Below are 23589 nucleotides of genomic sequence, written 5' to 3'. Positions count from 1 at the left end.
CTCTCTCTCTCGGCTCTGCGGTGCGCCCTCTCGGCCGCGCCTGCGCAAGAGTGGTGTGGAGAAGCGGCGAGAGGAGGCCGTGACGTTCCCTGGATGGAGGGATGAGAGAACCGAGCGTTTCCTAGTTGACTGTCCCCTACCGGCGAGGAGGGAGACTGCCCCGCCGTTGCTGCACGTCACGGTAAGGGCCCTTTAGAAGTCACGTGCGCTTAGCAGCCTATTTGCCGAAGATGGTCGTTCAAGTTTTGGGACGTTTCAGATTTAAGTAATAATAACCTCATCCGTTTTGGACAGTTCGGTTTCTAACTTTGGAAAACTGGGCTCTATTATAGGCTCTTACCTTAGACTGTTAGGTTTATTAGAGGACTAACAAGTCTTGAGTTTTTATTTAAAATTTAAAATTGCTTTCAGTAAAACAAGCTGGGGTAGAATTCTGTATAGGAAAGCAGTTGTGGTTATCAATTCTTGTAAGTAAATAGGTATAATGGCTAAATGGAGCAAGAATATAGTCCCTTACAAAGCAAGCTTTGGGAAGGGAGGTGTTTTTGTTCAGCGGTGTATTTCCGAGCTCTAGGACAGTGCCTGATGGTCACTAAAGATTTATGAAGTGAAGAGGCACTGAAGGGACATCCCGTTCCGATAGTGACTGCCTGTGGCATCGAGGTGTGGCAGGAAGAGCTTCCCTGTGTGCAAAGCACTGCGTGGTTTGGACTTTTAAGAGGGGTCCTGGAAATTTCCTTAGTATTGATCAGCACTAGAAAAGCAGTCATGTATTCAGGCCAGAAACCCAAGTGAGGAAAAGCAAAGGTGCACTGGGAAGAACATTGCGTCTGTCATTTCCCTCTGGAACGAGGCAACTAGACACAGAAGGGCATGCAACAATCCCTGACAAGTGTAAATATGCTTCATGCCGCATTCTCTAAAAGTCCCCCTCTTCCTTTTAGCATCATTTGTTATCTTTGGTGGTTTTAAGGCAGCCCCTCCTCCTTCCAAACCCCTAAATCTTTAAGATGGTCCCAAAGGTGAAAGCTAAGAACATATATTGTAGGTCCAATAGAAAAAAGGCAATCTGAGACCTTTTCTCTATTCTCAGTGCATAATATGGATGCTTATAGTGATGCTTGTGGTTACCCCTTGTCATCCAATTAATTCCTGTAAGGCACCATATGTTGACTTACTAAAATTTGGAAGTAGAAGCCATCTTGGGAACATCATTTGTGGGTGAAGAAGAGTATCCCCTAATTACGCTTCAGGAAAATAGGCCAGTGTGGTTCATCTTTAAATGTGACACTTAAGACACTTTAAAAAATTATGGTTTAAAAGACATCATCACACCAAAAGTAGATAGGAATTTATTTTGTATAAATATAATACATATTAACATTATTTACAATGCTAACATTTTATTTATAAAGGATCTATATCTCTATATGGACAATAAGATAAAAACATCACTTTAAGTAAAAAGTGTTTTCTAGAAATAAAAAAACAATAGCATTTCAAGATTGGTTCTTAACATGGTATGATCAACTCATAAAAGGCTGCCCCTCTTCATCCCTCCCTCCTCCCCTCAAAAAAGGGGAATTTGATATATTGAGCCTTTTTGAAAATTTACTACCACCTTTATCTTTAAAAAAAACCTAGAAATTAGGTATCACTTTTAAAGGGGGAAAAGTTATAGATAAGATTTTCCTTTATAAAATAACATTAAAAGTGGCAGAGGCTCCAGAATGATATTTGTGCATTGGATGCACTGAAAAAAAACCAAAACACAATTAATTTAATTCACCACACAAATATTGAATATCCAGTGCATGCAAGACATTCTGCCAGATGCTGAGGGGAATCTCAAATGAACAAGATACAGTTGTTGTTCTCAAGGATAGAATGTAATTAGCACCATAAGAAAGTTTGTTTAGGAGGTAAAAGTTATAGGGCATAGAGGAAGGAAAGACTAGATCTAGTCTGAAGGAATAGGGTACAAAAAGGACTAGGATCAGCTTCACAGAGAAGTCTTGAATAAATAGGCAGAAATGGCAGTGGAGGAGTGTGAGAAAAAAGTGTGAACCGAGCAAGGCTGGGTTGGGGTTAGCTGGAGTGTATGATACCTGAGGGAAAAGTGTTCCATGCCAAGCCACTGGGGAGCCCATGAAGGTTACAAAGAGCCCGGATGAAACTAGAGCTATGCTTTAAAAGATGGCTCTGGCAGTGTTTAAAATGGGACCATGCAAAGAAGGAACTGGAATGAGAAGAAACGTTATTCCAGTCATTGGGAAGAGGTAGCAAGGACTTGAGCCAGGGTTGACGCAATAATAGAAGGGCAGCGAAGATGGAAAGGATACAAGAGCAATTGCAGAGGGTCCTGCTGAGACCTGGAGGCAGATTCTGGAGCCTAGAAGGGTGTTTTTCCAGTTCAGAAGAAAAGAAGCAGATTTGAATGAAAAGAAAGTTAGCTGGTTTTACTAATGTAAAGTTTAAAATGCTTAAATTAAGGACTTGTGTAGATGTCCTTCTTAGTTGCAAATAGGGCCTTACAGGATGATGGAAAGAGTAGGTCTAAGACCTGAGGAATAGTGAGGGCATTTTGGGGGCTGTGTTTCTGTTGTAGATGACAAGAATCCTGTCTTCACGTGTAGAAGAAACACATTCCAACAATATTCAACAAATATTTTCTCTTAAAACACAGGGTAGGTGTTTTATGAGAAACCGATATATTAGACATAGTACCTGCCTTCAAGGAGTGTACAGTATAGTAAGAGAAATAGGATTTATCTCTCTGGAAATGCCATTGACTCCAAAAGACTTCAAACATCAAAAACTGAGTACAACGAAAGCATGCCCCAAGATATCGATATATGCTATTTACATTTTAATTAAGTTACTAAATAGCAGGCTTTCCCTATTTCTGGATATATTCTACCAATCAAATATAAAAACACATTTGCCTAACAAAGCTTTTCATTTTTTCTTCACGTAGCTGTTTCATTATAGCTTTATATTAAACAAAGTTTGCTCTGATGATCTCATTTTAAGAAATGCCATTACATACTCAAACTTTTGGTTTGACGAAGAAATAAGTATCTTGGGCTAAGAACAATAGGATACTGAACATATTAAGGCACAGGGTAAGAGGTTGGAGAGGTTCAGAAATGTGGGGTGATGCCATAGATAAGCTTTCTCACTTTCCTAGGGCTCTGGTGGGTACTCTACACTGACAGCTGCCACAGATAAAGGAGGAACACTGGGAGGCTAACACAGTCAGAACGCCAGCTTTCCCCTGGTTTAGCCTGGCCTCTTGTCTGGGTTACTCCCAGCATCCTTTTTGGCTTAGTTTTATAACTGCTCTTTCTCCTCCTTATGAATAAAAGGAGATACTGAAAGGGTTTGATGGAAGCACGTGTATCAGTGTCATACATACATTATTCCTGGGACCTAGGTACTATTTATATTTCCTCATTTACAGAATGCACCCAATAAATACCTTTTTTTTTCTTTAAAATGTTAGCTATCAAGATATTTTTCAAAGTAGCTTTACAATAAAATGTATATAATTAGGTTTCTCAGTTAACATTGAATGAGCCAGGTTAAATAAATAATTGATCAGCTTTAGTAAGTTATGAGGATTGATAAGGGGAAAGGGAATGTAATACAATTCCACATTTAAAACATCTTTATGGAGAGTATGGGGGGAGGTAATCTGATAGCTCCCTCAAAAGGCTTTTTATAAAACACCCTCCATGGGGCTAAGCCCCATGAGTTTCATACATGAGTTTCACATGTAATTAGAATTACTAGAAGTCTGTGCAGTGTTGCTTCTATTTAGATTTATAACTGGTTCTAGACTCAGCCAGCTGTTGGAAGGTAGAATAGCCTGGCTGATGTTTTTTAAGATTGTGAGGTTTAAGTGAAATCTTGTAGTGGGGTTAAGAACTCAAGAGGAGGGAGAACTCCAAATAGCTTAATGTTTTGCAAAATGCTAGCCCCAATGAAGCAGAAGGAAATACTTTATAAGGTATAACCTTGGTCTCCAAAAAGCATACACTGAAAACTGCAGGGATTTTAACATGGAAGCCTAATTTACGCCACCTTGATTAAGCTGCAAAGAAGTACTAGTTTACCTATAGTAGCAGAAAGACTTGGGAGATAGCATGTGAATTTGTGTGTGAGGTTGCAACAGGGTTTACAATGATTCCATAAGAAGCAATAGCCAGAAAAGACCACAGCGGCCAACTCTAGATTTAATAGGGACTCTGGTGCTGTAACAAACAACATGCAAAAGTCTTCAAAAAGGCACTCTAATTCTCTTGGCAATCACAAATATCACAGTGAATTAGGAAGTCCTTTATGTAAAAGAAAGGAATATTCTTGTGCTCTTGAATGAAATATTCTATGGATCACCTTACCTCTTAAGAGAATTTATATGTAGCTTAAGCTTAGTCAATAAATGTATATTACAGACATCTGGAAAATAGTGTTAGTTTCATTTTTCTTCTGGGAATCAATAATTTTATTTACAAAGTAGTTTCTATGATAAACAATAAGTGCACCAGAATTATGAATATAAGTCTTTCCTAATGAGGTACACTGACAATTGGTTAAGGAAATAAAGGCCTTTTTTTATTTTAAAAATTACTAGGAAAGAAATAACACAGAGTGGTATTAAAAAATCTTCAAAAAAAATACAACTTCAATTAATACTGGCTTAGCATTTGTGCTTTTTTGATATGGTAATTCCAGTTCATTTTTTAAAACACAATATTATAGGAAATGTAACATTCTTTTTAGATATAAATACCACCAATGGCTTGGGCTCAGAACACTTAACAATAGCAAGGGACGTTATCTAATATAATGCTTGCCATATTTTGCTTTTTAAAAAAATAATACACTTGTATTTGTGTTGAACTGGTAGCTTTTAAGAAAAGATTAGACTTAATGTATAGGCTGTAGAGTTGATTATTTGTGTTCCTCTCCAAATGAAAATCTCTTTCCCACTCATAGTTCAGTTAAGTAAAAATTCAGATTCTATCCCTTTGCTCTGATTCCTGGATGATGTAACATTATCTCATGCCAAAAGAGGTACATCACAGTAGAAATACTTTAGATAATTTAATGGAATTTCATTTCACAGTTACTGAGGTAGAAGTTGGCCACGTGTTTTTCCATCAAAAGATACAAAAAGATCATCATAGTTTATTGATTCAAAGACATGCATTTTTGTCATCGGCAGTTTAATTATAATTTCTAAACTAAACACTGCATGGAAACTTGCTCTTTGATGTGTGTTTTTTATTTGCAAAGACTCACCACTAGTGAGAATGTTATTACAATGTAATACTGTAAAAAACATTGAGAAAATAGTGTGGATTGTGTCACAAACAGAATATAGTGTACAGTGTTAAGATAACTTCTCTGGTTTCTAAAGAAAAGTTACTGTAGAATTCAGTGTGAATTTCAGAAGTAACTCTGACCATTAAGTAAACATCAAAATTTTAATAAATAACATACATGAAAAAACAAACATTTTAAAAAATTATAATTTCTCATATTTGATGGTTTGGATTTATCTTGGCAGTGTTCATTTATATACATTTTTTTGTACTGCATTTACTCCATTATGATGAAATTCAACCCTTTTGGAATCACAGAAGAGATGAAACCAATACTGCTACAATATTGTGCCTTCCTGAAATGCTTCTATCCACCTATTAATAAGAAAAATTTGTTAGATTTATAAAAGGCAATTACCCAATATATGTTAAGACAATATAGATAATAGCTGTGCCTGTGAATCCAATTACCCTAACAGTATATTTAAATCTCTCCTATAGCAAACTAGAATTTTTTAGATATGGAACTATCCTTTGTTCGGTAATTTGGCCTGAAAAGTGCATTGCTTATTTTTGCATGGTATGAGGAAATGGCCATTTCACGTAAAAGCTCTATGAAGCCCTGATGATTCCATTCAATTGGTTTTGGAAATGGGTATATCTATAAAGGCCTTTATTTCAACCCTCTTTCTATTTTTAGGAACACTAGCTCTGTCCCTGTCTCCTTCTCTATCCACAGATCCCTTGGGGATCCAGTTTAGAGCTAAATCTAAAATTTTCAATGAAATGGAATCTATCATCTAGTCTATTTCCAGGTGGTCAAAAACTTGCATGCAATATAAAAGTGTCTCAGTTTCACAGAAGTCTTTCCAAAATCCTTTAGTCTCAAAGTTTTATCTGACAATACACACAACTCTAATTATTCAGAAGATACTTGGAGGTAGTCTCTTTGTACTTTCCTAGTAGTGGAATTACTTCTGAACTTACTAGGTACATAGGAAATCACTTAATTTAATCAGTAAAAGCAACCTATAACAGATTTAGCTCAAATTTGAAGGATAAAATTTTCAAAAATTTAAATTTTAAACGCAAATGGCATATAAATTATACCATTAAAAGGCTTTTAAAAGCCAAAATTTTCCACTGAAATTAACATATCTGAATATTCTGTAATGTGCAAAAAAGCAACCCATATGATATTAATAACCTCAGAAAGAAACATAATTTAGCCTGTACAAATTCTAAATTATAAGTTACAAGTGAGGTGATTCCCTTCACCTAACTATATTCAATCTTGTCTTGCAATGATTTCTATCATGTCAATTTAAAGATATAAGCAAAAGATGTATATTGAAAAGCAATAATTTTTATCAGTTTTGTGATGACTGCAGATTAAAATGATGAGAAACATATCTAACAGAATATTAGGGTAATTACTATTTTATCTAATTTTTACAGAAAAAAACAGGTAAGTGACATAATTTTAAAATATTTTTCAGTACCCAAAAGAAATTATTTGGAGTAACAGCTATACAGGGCTGGATATCCTAATACAGACTAGGAAAAAAAAGAGTATTTGTAACATTGTACCAGATTAATCTTCAGGAACATACGTAATTCTGGTAATTCTAACTTAAGAAATGAAAAACCTTGCTACTCAAAACATTCTTTTTTTATCTGCATGCACTTTTAAAGCCTATTCACAAAATATGAGCACCTCTTAGTGCAAATAAAAAATGTGTATTTTGTGAGGCCAAAATAAAAATCAAATGAGAGGTGAACTGAACTGTTTTGTTCAGAAAGGACCTCCATTTCAGAGATATGTTTCCCTCTGTTAAGCAACCTCATGACATCTAAATAAATATTCTTGTTGGAATTTTGAAGAGATGGATTCAGTCTTTACCACCTAAAATGATATCCATTTCTTTTAGCTCAGTCATTGGGAACAGCATGGGAGCTTCTTAATGTTTTTGACCTTTTTCCCAAAGAAGCAAGTTAGCAAGCAGCTGTTCAAACTCCCTGCTGCTCCCCGGCATAATGGAATCATTGGATTGCCAAATCCTGGAATGTTTCAAGAGAAGATTCTTACCCTCACCGAAGGAGAGGTCAAATACCTCAGCTTCCCTTCCTTTCAGCAGAGCAGCATCACGCTGCTGCCTCCGAGGTCATGTGTACACAAAATATTTTGGACAAAATTACCTATTTTCTTTCCCCCTCTGCCTCCTGAAAATACTCCAGATACTCTTGCCTGTCTTTAGAAACAATCCTGAAAAGTTTGAATAATATCTTAATAACTTGGATCTCTGATTTAAATTTTTAGTTGTCCCTGTGGATGAAAGCAGGTTATCTTAAAATCAGTCATTTTAAAGAACACCTCAAACTTTCACGTATGAAAGAAAAATACGTCTAAATTACTTACTTCTGAGCCGAGTGGGAATCATCTGCTTTGAATACATAAAATACCATGTTTTTGTGCAGTAATTGAAATACTCTAGACTCTGAGTTCTCATCTTTGACTTGAGTGACAGTGAATCCTAGTAAAGGCTGACTTTCCAAAGCTGCCACGTCCTAATTTAGAGAGACACAAAGGGCGATGGGTTCTAAAACTGATACAAAGTTCAGGTTTGCAAACTCTTCATCTCTATAACTCTAATTTCATATACACATACATAAAACAATAATTCTAGCAACTTATTCATTTTTTATTTATTCAACGATATTTATTGAGCTGCCCCCCTCCCCACTTACCCCAGGAGCCAGATAGTATGCTAGACAATTTTCAATGTGTTCATATCCATTGAATTTCACATTATATTTCCCTACAACCACAGGAGGTAGGTAATTATACTACTTTCATTTTATGGATGCAGAAAATAGAGCTCAGAAAGTCAGGTGATTTACCCCAGTCCCACAAGGAAACGCTTGGACCTTAGAGAGATCTTGGAACACAGGGTGAGCAGATAGAAGGGTTAGTTTGGGAGCAAACAGCCAGAAACTGTTTATAACCCAAAGGAAGTCTAGCTTATCTGTGCTGATGCCTGATCAATACAAACTGGGGATAGGCAAGCAGGTGTCATCCAAGAGAGCCTGGCAGAAAGGATAAGACCCTCTGCCTTTAGTAAGGTAGGTAGTAATCACATGACACACAAAAAACTTGCATTTTAATACTATGGAAAATTCCTATTATTTTTGAGTAAGAGATCTAGAAAAAACAAAGACACTGTTCACATTAAAAGTAACCACAACATCTTTCTCCAAAAGCAAAACAAAACAAAAAACATACAAAAAAACCAATAGATTAAACAAATACTGTCATAGTTTCCAGTTGGCATTATAAAACAAGACCCCCAAATTACTCATCTTTAGATTTGAGATCTTACCTCACTTGCAGCATATGTATATAGTACTTTGTTTTTTATGACAAACCACAAGTGTTTCCAAGGTTTTTTATTGCCCTTTGATCTGTACAAATAGCCACTCATAGAAGAATCTTCTGTGTTTGCTGATACCTAGATAAGCAAACCCCATGCATAGTGTTTAATGATTTTCAGACAAAAACAAAATTTAAAATAACAAAATTGCTTTTGATCTTTCATTCTGAAAGCAATAACCATAATAATGATTCAGAATAAAATTGTTTATTTTCAAAATCTGCTACTGTACAATTCCTAGTACAGGTAAATTGCCATTACCATGAGCATAAAAACCCTTACTTTTAGAAGCAGTTCTAGAATTTTTTGAAACTGATTTGCACGTATGTTTCTTTGTGGGCCTTTGTTTTCTGGGTTACCAGAAGAAAAATAACCCCAAAGGTCAAAGATGTTTTTTTGTAAAGCTGCATTTTGAGGACTGTGTATGTTATTTATTGCTCTTCTTATTCTGAGGTGTCAGCGAAAATGACTTAAAACTTTAACTGTCACTGAAATAACTTTTTGGACTTCTAAAAACTGTACCAACAGAAAAGTAAATAGAAAATTCAACTATTAATGGTAATTTTAGGATCAAGTTCTGCTGCCCAAATTTTGGTCTGAAAGAAAATGAGCTTGTTTTACTTCATAAAAGGCTGAAAATGTTTTAATCTCTAGGTACAAAGATAGTAAACTTTTAGTGATTATAACCCAGCAGTTGAAACTTTGTTTGTTTTTTAACATGGTAACAATAGAGCAAATTGCCTTATTATGTGGTATGGAGAACAGACTCTTAAGTGGCTCCATGACTCCTACCTGATAGTCACACTGTTGCACAATCTCCTCCCCTTGTGTGTGGGCAGAACCTAGGACTTCTTCCATGATTGTTACATTATATAAGACTCCATCTTGCTAGTTGATAGCTCTAGGCTTTCTCCCATGCTGGCTTTGAAGAAGTAAGCAGCCATCTTGGGAGGTCTGTATGACAAGGAGCTGAGGGCAGACTCTAGGAGCTGAGGACAATCTCCAGGTAAAAGCCAATTATAAGGCCCGGGCCCTCAGTCTTACAACTGCAAGAAATGAATTTTGCCAACAGCCTGGATGAGGATGGATGTAGACCCTTCCCTAGTCAGTCTCCAGGTGAGAGCTCAACACGGCCACTGTGGCCTTGCAGAGATCCCAGCTAAGCTATGCCTGGACTCCTGAGATAATAAATGTATATTGTTTTAAGCCACTAAGTTTGTGGTAATTTGTTACATCGCACTAGAAAACGAATACATGTGGGCTCTATGAATTTTAAAAGTATATCCTTAATCATAGTAATTGTATTAATTTCATATAAACTTAATAAAAAGGATATATATTATTGTTTCATGGAAAATTTCATATGTAATGTTAAATTAGAAATATTTATTAAGTGCAAGTAAATTTGTACAAAGAAATAACATCCTTGTATAAGATTACCAAGTGATTTTTTAAAAATTAGAATGTTTATGTTCAAATGAGATTTTTGCTTAAAATGTAGTTATATCGGGATACTACTAAATACTTAGATTAAATGTTACTCTCATTGCTCAAAATATTTTGCACCTGAAGCTGAAGCAGAATAATACTGAATGTCAACTATAATTAGACAGGTAGATAGATATATAGATATAGTCATGGGATGTAAAGCACAGCATAGGAAATGTAGTCAGTGGTATTAAAACAGCTATATATGATGTCAGAGGGGAAGTAGCTTGGGGAAGGAGGTTTATCACTTTGTGAAGGGTGTAAATTTCTATTATGTTGTTTTGTACACCTGAAACTAATAAAAAATTATTTAAAAATTTAGTACATTATTCTTTTAGAATATTTGAGAATTACAGTTTATTAGCCATACAAGATCAATCACAATATTGAACAGTCAGGCATAGTCCTCTATAATCTTTTTAAAAATAAAATCACCTTACTCACAAAACTTTCCTTCCAATGACCTGATTTAAAAAATAAATCAAATCCAACTCAAGAGACATGGCTTGTCATTACTGAGGGTTTGAGGCTCTGAATGTAATTCTAAGAAAGAGGAACTTCTAAAAATGTATTGAACACTGTTAGAATAAGAACACAATGTCCCAATTCCTCAACAAGTTAAAGAGAATTACCACATGACCAAGCAATTCCACTCCTAGGTATATAGCCAGGACAAATGAAAACATATGTCTACATGAAAATTGGTACATAAATGTTTACAGCATCATTATTCATAACAGCCAAAAGGTGGAAACAACCCAAATGTCCATCAACAGATGAATGGATAAATTGTGGTATATACATATCATGGGGTAATATTCAGACATAAAAGGAAACAAAATCCTAATACATGCTGTAACTTGAATGAACCTTGAAAACACGGTGCTAAGTAAAAGCAGCCAGACCCAAAAGATCACATATTGTATGATTCCTTTTATATGATATATCCAGAATAGGAAAATAAAGAGACAGAAAGCAGATTAGTGGTTCCCATGGGGTGGAGAACGGGGTGGAGGGAGACTGATTGCTTAATGGGTACAGGGTGTTTTTATGGGGTGGTGAAAAAGTTTTGAAACTAGAACAATATGGCAGTTGCACAACATTGTGAATACACTAAACACCAGTGAATTGTATACTTTAAATTGGTTAATTATATGCTATGTGAAGTTCAGCTCAATTAAAAAAAAAAAGACAAAAAAACTCAGCTTCCCAAGGAGAATCCTTTGACTTTTATAGCACTTAACTGAATAAGTTAATTTCCCCAGTCTGACTGCTAAGCAGTGGTTTTCAAGCTTTAGTGTACATGTGAATCACCGAGAAGGCTTGTTCAAGTTTCTGATTCTGTACACACTGGGTGGGGCCTACGAATTCAAATTTCTAATAAGTTCCCACGTGATGGTGCTGCTGCTGTTCTGGAGGACTCTTTGGAAACCAGTGGAGTAGAGGAAGAAATGGCTGCAGTCATGAAGCAGAGGTTTGAAAGTGAAGGCCTGTTTGTGTGGGTGGGTGGAAAAATGTACGAAATGGGGCTGGAGTTAGGCTGGGTATAGTGTAGGCTGGACAGAGTTCTGTAACCAGTGCTGTGGAATTTAGACTGAAGAGAGGAGCAAATGTAAGGATTATATTTACAAACTGTGACATCAGCATGGAGAGGAGAAAAATTACAGAGAACTCAGCTAATGAAAAACCTTGAAGTTCTAAATGTCAATCAAATTAGATTCAGGAACTGAGTGATGGAAGAGCGAGTTCAGACGTACTAAACTGGCTTAACCAGTTTTGTCTGAAACTTAACTATTTCACGAGCTTGGCTATAAATCACTTCAATTTATCAACTGCCGTGATAGAATATTCTCAACTTTACATAAGAAACATGATCTTGGTCAAGTTTTTAGAGTTGTTTGCTTCCACACTCCATGGTAGAACACTTCCACAGTAACCAAGCAAGAGAACAAAATTTAAAACTCTCCTCTGCTGGCCCTAAAACTAGCACAGGTAGAACTAATGAATAACTAATCAAAATGGGAGTGGCCAGAAAGGCGGTGCTGTCTGAGCTCTGACAGTGGCTGAATGAACACTTGAATTGGAGGAACTGGAATAGGATATCAGTGATGTCTGTGGATTATGTGCTTGGCAGGTCTAACTATGTAGGCTTATCATCACTTTTTAAAATGTTCTTTTCAGTTTAAAGGAAAGACAACCTACTATTAGTGGTATCAGCTGCATAGAACCAACCAATGCCTACAAATAACTACCGTGCTGATCAATAAATATTCTATAGACTTGGTCTCCTCAAAGTAATTTTTAAAATTGAGGCGTGCCCAAGTTATCTTTACTTTCTAGAGAACATTGCTATTAAATGTTCTCTAAACCTTTCAACAGCCATTTTCTAAATGACTCAGGTCATATGGGAGTCCAAGCAAGATAATGAAGCAGTAGCCACACCCACCACCCATATTAAAATTCGGGTCTTAATAGTAGTGGGAAATGACATCTTCCTTTAGGAAAGAAAAACTGTACTATATGCATATGAATGATTCAGCCTCTATCAGGTTGCAAGTTTAATGGAAACACTTACTTCTTTGAGAGCAGCTGGAATTTTTTTCTGTTTCCTCCCTGATGGGATACTATGTAAGACGGAGGATAAGGCACTTGAAGGAGATTTGTGATTTCCAGGAGATCCGATCTTAGGAGAGTGCTGGTGATCTAAAAGAAATCAGGTACAATGGTAACCATTCTGCAAGTCAATTTAATTCAGTCAATAAACATTACTGCATAAAATATCCATGGAAGGATACTGAAGAAACTGATGACACTGAGGCCCCTGGGAAAAGAAGACAGATGGGCAGACGCTGAGTGGGAGGAAGACTTTCCACTGTCCATGACTGTCTACTTTCTCAACACTAAGCCATGTGAAAGGGTTTTTGTGCCTTTAGACTTCTGAAACATGTTACTGTATTACCATCTTAGAAAAACAGATTTAAAAAACTTCCCTCCTGACTTAAAAAAAAATCTAATAACATCGTTTAATATCTAGATACATGACCAAATAATACTACAGTGAACAAAGTGCTAGAAAAGGAGCTATAAGTCAAGATGAGGAAGCAATTAACTTTGACTGCAGAGGTTCAGGAAAAGCTTGGAAGAGAATGAGATGTTTGAGTTGGCCATTAAAGTATAAGTAAGAGTTTGCCAAACAAAAAAGAGGAGGAAGAGCACTCCATGAAGAGAGGTCAGTGTAAGCAAAAGCAGAGGTATGAAATTAGATCATCTATTTGGAGAAGAATAATGCTGGGAAAAAAGGCCGGTTCTAAGGGACCTGCACTGGTGTTCAGGCAGTGGGAAACCAAAGGCCTTTGAAGCTGGGGAGTGACACGAGCAAATAAATAAATCTGGCAGTAGGAAGGAGGAAGGATTTGCAGCAGGAAAACCTGTTAGGAAATTACTACTGTAGTCTACATGAAAGATAATAAAGCCTTATTAGGGCTGAGATGAAGAAATCAAGAGAAAGACAGGTTTTCAAAGATAAATTTGACAAGATTTACTGACCAAATGGGTGTTGATGATGCAGGAGGGGGATTCAAAAATAAACTTTGAATGTTTGCAGCCTATATTATATACCCAGAGGGCAAATGAAGGAACATAAAGGCTGGCAAATGATAAGACGGCTTTGTCTTCTTGGAAAATGTACACAGACAATAACAAACTAAATATACGATTCTGATATAGCATATCATCTAGTTTTATTCATGTAGATATTCTCATTTGCTAATGGAAAGCTGATCTTCATGGGAATGAAGGATAATCTTTTTAAAATTCAGATCCTATAGGTTTCAGGAATCTGACTAGAGAGACCTGTTCTCAAAATAGAGACCTGAGCAGTACTGCTAGCTGCAGTACTCTTAACTGCAAAGATGGGTATCTGCAGATTATGAGTAGGCAGACTGAGCTATCATTTTGTATTTGGTGAAAAGCTGCACGTTTATATATACAATAAAACCTCACTAAATCAGTCCATGTGAGTAGAATTAGGCTAACAAAGTGCCACCCAATATAGAGAATTAACTTTATAAATAGATAAAATGATTTGTGATGAGCACACAGTTGTAAAACTAGAAACTTCAAAATTACTTAAAAGTTAAAGTTTCCTTGTAATTGTTTGAAACATTTCATCCTGTAATTACATTTCTAAAAGTAGTATTCTTAGCAAAAGTGTTTTCAGAGTAAAAATAAATTTCAATCCAACCACTCTTGGGAATACCTTAAAATATGAGTTAGGAGAGCTTAACTAAGTTAAGAAAGCAAAATACTCAATGTTTTGAGATAAGTATAACCAATCATATTGCTAATGTGTCTAAGATGATTCTTTCAGAAGGTTGTTTGAAAGCATCTGGGGAATAAAGGAATTTTTGGTTAAATCTTTACTTATATATTACCTAATTTCTGTAGTTCTTGGAAACAATGTTCACATACTCTTGCTGGTTGATTTTTCAGGTAATCTAAGCCATACTTATTTGATGAACAAGCTTGGCATACAATCTGAAAACACATTGGAAGTATTTAATTTAGAATAACCTTTGTATCCAAACCATCAGGTATGTTACAGTTTATAGTGCTGTTTACTTTTTAAAACGTTTTTACGGTCATTGAATCTCAATAACAACTCTATGAGTTCCATACCACACCTGAAGATGTAGAGGCCACCGATTATTACTGAGTGCTTACTACATAAAACAATATACTAAAGAATTAATGTGTGCAAAATGTTTGAACAGTGCCTGGCATGCAGTAAGTCCTGGGTTAGCTGTATTATCATCATTAGCATTGTCACTGTCATCATCACTGCTATAACGACAACCACCTCTGCTACGCCTCTACCAAGGGTCTGGCCCTGTACTAAATGCTCTCTGAATAAGACCTCATCTAATCCTTACAGTGACTCTCTGATGTCATTGTTACTATGCTCATCTTACTAATGAGGTCATGAAGACTTAGAAACATCACTAGTGATAACTTGAACACTGAAAGTTCCTCCTATTAAATATAGCAGGTCCCCGAATAACGTCATTTCATTATAACGTCAATGAGATACCACAGGAACTTATTCTGGCTTATATCAATTAGCCTATGGTAAAACTGGTTTCATTATATGCAATTTCCCTTAAAGTTGCAGAACCTATCAATGAAGGTAAGTGAGGACTTCTGTATTTACTATCTAGGTAAAAGCAGTTTAAATAATTATCTGTAAATGTGAAGGTCTATTTAATTGTGAATTTGTTAGAGGTGTTTTTTTTTAATGAAAATTGTGTTATTGACATTCTCAAGTAACTTTAAGGTAGGAGGGGTTAAGTTTGCCAACACGATTGTTCCATGCCTAAATATTTAGAGAAACTACCATCCAGGATTCAGTATCTTTTTGTTTTTTACCCCCTTACAATCGTTTACAAGGGGAAATATGCTTCCTCATTATGTACAGCCTGGAGCTATTAACAATCACAATGGATATGGGTGTTATCCTGTCCAACCTTTCCGCAGGCCCGGCAATGGTGTCGCCTCCAGGTCAGAGTAAATTCACTTGTGCAGATCATACACATTGTGGCTCTGGTATCGGGAACCCAGATGGGAGCCTTCGACCCAAGGGGACTAGCTTCCTCTTTATTTTCTGAGTCAGCCTGTGGAAGAAAGACTTCTGATTATCTCCATGCACACTGACAGCTACAGAATCAAGCCCTTTCTTTAACAGTGGCGGCTCACAATGCTGAGGGTGTCACTAAGGATATGAGATGGAATATGTTCCGTTATATTTTTCATGTTCTTAGGATATTAAGATGAGCTACAGTCTAACAATCCTCTAATGTGAAATTAACTTAAAAAGATGCCTGTGGCAGTGCGATGACTACTGGTTTCCTTAAACCATGCTGCACTTTCTAAGCTTTCTACAATGAGGTTTGATAACTAGGAAAAATATGAATCTGCTATATACTATCCTAGACCTGCAGTGAGACATTAATAGGATCAATATGTTAGCTCTGAAATTGTGCACACACCTCCAATCCTTCTGTGAAACACATGTTGCTTTTCTAAACCCCTGGGAAAAGTTTCTTTAAGGAAAAAAGTGAAATACATTGGGGGGGGGGGAGGAGGAGGAAAAGACAATACCTCATCGAGACTCCTACTGGGACAAAATGTGAATCTTTTCTTGGCATACTCTTCTATTGACCTGGAAATCGCTCCTAGCCATTCATCCCTTTCAGTGGCGGAACTGTTGGGGGCAAAAGAAGTTTCCATCAACCAGATGTCAGCTTTTATTCTCGGCCTTTTTTTTACTTCTTTTCCTTCACCCATGGCAACAGAATCTACCTCCCTCAAACAAAGCTGATCTCAGGCGGCAACTCAGAGGTTTATGTGCACAGTTCGAGCAGGCATTAGGGAACGCATGGCATGTTAGCAAATATAATACAACGCTTTCTTTCCTTTCCAAAAAGTACTGCTTGAGGCTGAATGGCGTTTGAAGTCTCCTGACGTTGGAAGTATTTTTGTGTGCTTTCAGGGCTATTCACACAATTAATAATTATGATTATTTATACAACCAAGGAGTTTCCTGAGAATATAATCCTAGAATTTAAAAATATTCCAAGGAATCAAGTTTCAAACCCAATGTAGGGAATAGAATACTAGATATTTTTGGGTTACTAACGACTACTAACATTTTGTAGAACGGGTGGTGGGTTAAGGAAACATATTTTTGGCTATCATGAACAGATGTTTAAGGAGTGGTTAATAAGGGAGATAGCCTGTAGTTGTTAGGGTGCCTCTACCTATTCAGCTCATCACGTTTTCTGCTCCAACCCTCAGTTCATTAGGTGCTATGATTCAAACCTAGATGGAAATGGGCCAAGTAGGGGGAAAGCCTATTTAGAAAAAGGCATTCTTGTTCTGCTTTTGGACAACCACACCTCCTCCCAAAACGCCTCTGTGGTAACTCCAGATTATCACTGGTATCAGCACATTTTGTTTTGCATACCCAAGAGGGAGAGGCGCATTTTAGGGTGTGTGTGTGTGTGTGTGTGTGTGTGTGTGTGTGTGTGTGTGTGTAGATGGGAGGGGGAGGGGGAGAATTTAAAACTATCATAATAAAATAAAATCCATCATAATAATTGGAATGTGATTGTGTAAGAAAATGCGTATTTTTCTTAGAGAGGCACAATAAAGAGGGAGAGGCGCATATTTTGGTGTGTGTGTGTGTGTGTGTGTGTGTGTGTGTGTGTAGATGGGAGGGGGAGGGGGAGAATTTAAAACTATCATAATAAAATAAAATCCATCATAATAATTGGAATGTGATTGTGTAAGAAAATGCGTATTTTTCTTAGAGAGGCACAATAAAGTACGTAGGAGTGAAATGACGGGATATCTGCAATTTGTTTTAAAATACTTTAGAAAATGGGAAAAATTGTGGCAGGATAGTCTTGATAATTTTTGTGTCTGGGTAACTGAATATGCAGTTTCTAATTTTAAGTATATTTGAACTTTTATTCCAAAATATTTTATTAATAAAAGTTTATATAAAAAAAGAAAATAGAAGAAAGTTATGTACCACCCTGAATAAGACACTGAAAGCATGTTTATGGCTGTGATTTTTGAAATCTTAAATGATATTTTTAAAATGAAAAATAATATCATAAATTATATGAATAGGCATAATTTGTTGTATTTTGATGAACCCAGAGCAGGTCAAGGAGATACTAAAAAACTACTTGTCTTCCTCATAATAATTCTCAGAAATGTACCTTCTTACTAAATGACTTAAGTGCCATTCAAAGTTTGCACTCACATGGATATTAAAAGGTATAAATCCAGTTTACAAATAAAAATTTAAAACTAGTATATTTCTCAAATTTGCATTATCTACCAAGAACAAAATAAAACAGAAACAGTCCTTATCTCTCCAAACTAAATAAAACCTGCCTCAGTTTACTTCTACTATTCTACCGTTACTGTCACAACTAGCTGACATTTAACAGTTACTACATGTCAACCAACTGTGCTAAATGCTTTGCAAATGTTACCATAGCTCATCCTTAAAGCTACTCCATGGAATATATATTGGATCTTATATACCCCCCACCCCAACATCACCATCCACCATCACCATTTATAGATAAGGGAAGTGAGGGTTCAAAATGTTAGAGAGTTTGTTTTAGATAACAGACTACTAAATGATGAGTTGGTATCAGACCCAAGTGTGGCTAAGGGTTGAACCTTTCACCACCATGTGATCTCTGGCCTCTGTACATGTTCTCTGAAGAACTACACTACGGGAACATATGCTCAGGCTTACAAGTAAACATTCATAAAATATTACCGTCCCTCCCTCTTTCTCTCCCTCCCCAACTTTTCAGTGGAAGAAGTAACAGGAAGCAGAGAGGCAGATGGCTAATTTGAGAATTGCCGTCTGATTTTTCTGGAGCCCTGAGAGCACATGTAATGCGATTCGACTGTGCAAATCATGTCACATATGCTGTTCTTTCATTTAGTCATTCCTGGCGCTCTCTTGTGTGGGGCTCTGCCAAAACAATGTTTACCAGCTCTTGATAACACATTTCTCACAGACCACACACATTTGCCCGCAGCACTGAGTGGAGACATTCTAGCTCTCCTTTTTTAACATGGTTAGCAGGAAAATTAGCATCTTCCTCGGATCAAAAAACAGTTCAACCAAGTATCCTTTTCTATTATGGACTAAGCCCGTTACCAGAAAGCAAATTTGTATTCAATAAGCACCGCTGTCCTATTGATTGGGGTGAATTTTCAAGGGAAAAAACTCTCCAAAAGAAGGTATTTCTGGTGTGTTAGACCTTGTCACACCATTTACTACTTGTGTTAACTGTACATGCTACTCTGAGGTCCAAAGGCCACACTGCTTTAATTCAATTTATTTGAGTAACATTTACTGGGAGCCTACTAAAGGCCAGGTACTAAGTCATGAACTGAGCACACAAAATACACCTCACTTGCAAGGGCTTACGTCTAATTGAGGTGAGACATAGAACCGACTAGTTACCGTATGATTTAATAAATGCAAGGCAGATAGAGAACACAGAAATAGTAAATTACCTTATGCAGGTAGTAGGGAAGGCTTTGCAGAGGTGATCACTAAGAGAGGATTAGAATTATAGGAGTTTGACAGGGAACGCTTTAGTCTCTCTGTGCACCCTCAGTCAGTCTCCTAGCTTTGGTTAGCATCTCTAAGCTGAGGACTCCCAAATATATGCCTCTAGTCCAGGCTTCCTTCTGACATTCAGATCCTTACATAAACTGCCTCCACGATGGCTCCATTTGGATGAGCCATAGGTACCTCGCATTCAATATGCACATCTGACACTAAATTCCTGATTTCTTCCCCAAAACTGCTCCTCTCCCAGTGTTTCCCATCACAACCAATGGCACCATTACCCAATACGTTGTACAAGCTGGACACTCACTCTCAATGCCGCTCTCTCTTATCCCCTATGAGCCATCTCCTTTAGTTCCCCTCCCAAACCATGCTCCACACAGCAACCAGATATTCTTTTTTAAATGCCAGTCTGATCACATCATTCCTCTGTAGAAACCTTTCAGTGGTTTCCTATGGCTCTTAAGCTAAAAACCAAAATCCACCAGATGGTTCTGCAAAATCTAGCTCCCTGTCCCTCCAGGCTTCTCCTGGGTCACTTTCCCTCTCATCTGTGTGTTCACGCCACACCGGCCTTTCAGTTCTATGAATACGCCAGGTCCCTCTCCATCTCGGACCTTGGTACACATTGTTCCTGATGAGCAAGAGCCTCCTCCTTTCCTCTCTGCCCCACTATCCAATTCCTATTTATCCTTTATAACTCAATAGACATAGCAGGTCTTTAGGGAAGCTATCCCTGACTGCCCTTTCTCCACCAAATCTAGTTCAAGGTCCTTTGTTTTACAGCCTTGTAGTACCTGGTAGTTTTCCTATATGCTACTTAATCATAATAGCAATTGATTGTGTTAACATTAGCTAAGTGTCTGTTTTTCCTAATGGACTGTAAGCTCAGGCAAGGAGGGCCTTTTTAATTCCCCCCACTGTATGCCGATGCCTGGCCCGGGATAAAGGCTCCATATTACTTATTGAACGATGGATGAATTCCAGGCAGAGGTAGCTGTCTGTGCAAGGCAGAAGGATGTAAAGCAGACTGGCATGCATGGAGAATCACAAGTAGATCCATGCTGATGGAACATGCCATGCTTTCATGGGCATGGGGACAGAGAGAGTGAATGGAGACCAGGCCTGGGAGGCAGATGAAAACCAGATCACAAGAGACCTTCTCTCCTTTTTACATGTTATATAGTACCTGCCTTACTGTGGCTGAGGGAGTTCAGAAAGAGAGCATGGCACACTGATGGCACTCCATATGTGTTAGTTCCCTTTCCCCTGTGCCACCTAATCCTCCCTTGGAAATTTACTTTTCCTTTATTAAGAACTTTCCAGTTTTATTATCATTTTTCCTGCATACCTCACATTCCATCCATCAGGAATCCTATCAGCTATTCCTGATTCTGACCACTTCCTACCTCTCTCATCCAAGACACAATCGTCTATGGCCTCCTACCTGATGCCTGATCTCCCAACTTCAACTCTAGTCTCCGGTGGCCTATTTTCTACAAAGCAGACTGTGCTCTTTAAAAAATAAAGTTGACAATGTCAATCCTTTGCTTAAAACCCTCTGATGGTTTCCCATCACACCTAAAAATCCAACGACCTTACTGAAACCTAACAAGCCAATCTGGAAAAACAGGGGCATCTAGATATTCACCTGACAGACAACCAAAGAAAGAAAGATTTACCATCGTTTGCTGAATTGTTCAATTTTTAATGAGACAGAATTTTGTTTTTACCAAAGTACGTTTCTAGTTAGGAAGCTTAAGTAGCATTGAAAACTTGACATTCCTATAGGCATTTCCTCTTTGGATCTTTGAAAAATAACTTTCTTGATTTTAAGAACCAAGCTTAAGTATTTTCCAGGAGCCTGATGTACAAGGACTTGATATTCTTTGCACTTTTCTTCAAACTCGAAAAAAAGAAAAGAAAAAAAGGTCAGGGCTCTGGCTGGGAGCTGGGAAGTATTTGACAAACCCTGAAAACAGGGATTTGTCGTCTGTCATCCTGAGATCTGGAGTCAGGCAGCAGTGGCCGCTCCATTTCAGAAGAGTGACATGACCCAGGGAGCTAGCTCCTCTTGTGGTCCTCTGATTTTGGGAAGTCACACATTTTGGTCTGAGTCCTTGATATCCATGGACAAAGGCAACAGTATTATGATTAAAAGCATAAATTTGGTGTCAGATACACCTGGGTTCAAATTTCAGCTCCACTGCTTACTAGCTTGTAACCTTGGACTTATGTTTTAAACCTCTCTGAGCCTCCATTTTTCTCATATGGAAGGTCAAGACAATACCTACTCCACTACTTATCATGACAATTAAAAGAGAAAATCAATATAAGACATTTAGCACCATGCAGAGACATAAATGGTTCCGGTTATGACTCTAACTGCTCCCAAACCCTAGTTGATTTTAGTGGTTTGGACACAGCTATAGTCAGGGTGCTTGGGTCCACATCCTGGCCCTGCAACTTAATAGCTGGGTGGCTTTTCTCACCATAAAATGGGTGTAATAGTGATAACTTACCTCAAAAGGTTGTTGTGAAGATTTAATGAATTAATATACAGAGGGTACTCAGCATAGTGCCTGGCACAAAGTAAGTGCTACAAAACTATTTGCTACTAATTTTATTACATCAAAGGTTAGGTCTGAGAGCCATTACCCAGACCCAGCAGCGGAGACCATGCAATGGGTGTTGGGGTCTCCCCCTTCACCAGTCAAATCCTGCCAAACACCCGCTTCTGCCACTCAGCCAATAACTCAGTAATGTATGTTTATGACTCACACAGCTTCCAGGTTTTTTTTAGGATTTTATTTACAGTAATATAGTTTGATTTACACATAAATCACTGCACGTTCCAGTTTGAGGCAATGTGCTATCATAAATAACAACAGATTCAACAGCAAAAAAACTTCTACTTGTATCTTGACTTTGCCAGCTAAGTATCCTCAAGACAACAACTCAATTTTTCTGTAACTTCTAGTCTTCCTCATGTTTTTTTTTGAGTTCCTCATTTTTAATGAGATGACACGTACCTCATAAATTTATGTCCTTTCAATGTTATGTGAAAACTTCCTAGTAAACGATAAAGCACTAGATGTTTTTAAAAACATTCAGTGTTGTAAAAAGATTTGAAAGACTTTAAAAAAATGATCAGCAAAGCATTTTTCAGCATTATTATTCTATTCAGAGGAACATTTTTATCGTTGTGCTTCTAGCACACTATTGCATCAGCTCTCACACATTTTACCAACATGGTGAATCAAGAGAAAAATGCATGGTATCCAGAAAGTAAAGAAGGGAAAAAAGATAAGTCTAGTATGTAACCCAAATGTAAAAAAAATGCTGGAGATGTCTGACCCTATAATACTGGCAAATGCTCATCTATACGTATTTTTTTAATTTACCTGGCTGAGAGAATGAAGGACCGTTCCACACTCTCTATCTTCAGTTCATTCTGATATGCTTCTTGGGTGGGTTTTTTAACCTGGAAGAAAGCAAAACAATTTGAGCAAACTCATCCTGTTAAAAATCTCATCTCTGAAACACAGTTAAAGTTGCCCAATGTAATGGCTGCTGACATCCTCCACCACCACTGCCCTTCATATCCAGCTTCATCTACCACTACTCTCCCGCATCTACTCTCTGTTCCAGGTGAATTTAAATACCTACATACACACAGGCCCAACCTTCCCACCTTCAAGCCTTTGCCTTGGAATGACTTTCCCCACATCTCGGCATGGCCAAATGTGACCTATTCTTGGCTCTTCCTCCAAAAAGACTTCCTCAGGTCTCCCTCTTTCCTAGGTGCCATCAATCCCTCCACCATGTCCCGCCGAAAGCTGCAAGTTCTTTATTTTCTGAACTCCCAACCAAAAACTTTAACTGTGCCTTTACAGTAATGTTTATTACTGTCTATTTTATAAGCATTTATGTGTAGTGTACTATCTTCCCAACTAGTTGATAAGCTCCCGGGGAGACTGGTGTAGGAATGGAGACAAAAAGAATCATGCTTCTATTTATCTTTGTATTTTCCACCAACCTATTTCCATGCTTTATTTAGAGTAATTCTCAATAAAGATCTTATGAATAAATTCATGTATGAGTGAACAACTGACGGCGTGAGTGAATAAATGAACACAGGAACAGTAATACATAGTGAGAGAAAGTTAAA

General features: G+C 37.3%; 1 protein-coding gene across 3 annotated transcripts in view; it reads right to left on the bottom strand.

Annotated features, from left to right (window-relative positions):
* Positions 1–1329: 1329 nt before the first annotated feature.
* FGD6 (FYVE, RhoGEF and PH domain containing 6) overlaps positions 1330–23589 on the bottom strand; it is a 101187-nt gene continuing 78927 nt past the window's right edge. For 2 of the 3 annotated variants that reach the window (XM_019641735.1, XM_019641736.1), the window contains exons 14-21: positions 22823–22902; positions 16406–16508; positions 15772–15918; positions 14683–14785; positions 12825–12952; positions 8711–8839; positions 7750–7898; positions 1330–5705 (exon numbers count right to left, since the gene is read on the bottom strand). In XM_019641735.1, coding sequence (XP_019497280.1) covers positions 5669–5705; positions 7750–7898; positions 8711–8839; positions 12825–12952; positions 14683–14785; positions 15772–15918; positions 16406–16508; positions 22823–22902 — 876 coding nt within the window. In that variant the 3' untranslated portion in view covers positions 1330–5668. Of the gene's footprint in view, positions 5706–7749; positions 7899–8710; positions 8840–12824; positions 12953–14682; positions 14786–15771; positions 15919–16405; positions 16509–22822; positions 22903–23589 lie in introns of those variants that run through there. The other variant, XM_019641737.1, reaches the window with a different exon arrangement.

The sequence above is a fragment of the Hipposideros armiger genome, unplaced genomic scaffold, assembly GCF_001890085.2.
Source record: "Hipposideros armiger isolate ML-2016 unplaced genomic scaffold, ASM189008v1 scaffold_63, whole genome shotgun sequence".
NCBI lineage: Eukaryota > Metazoa > Chordata > Mammalia > Chiroptera > Hipposideridae > Hipposideros > Hipposideros armiger.
Note: the sequence above shows the minus strand (reverse complement) of the source record. Positions and strands in the feature narration are given on the sequence as shown.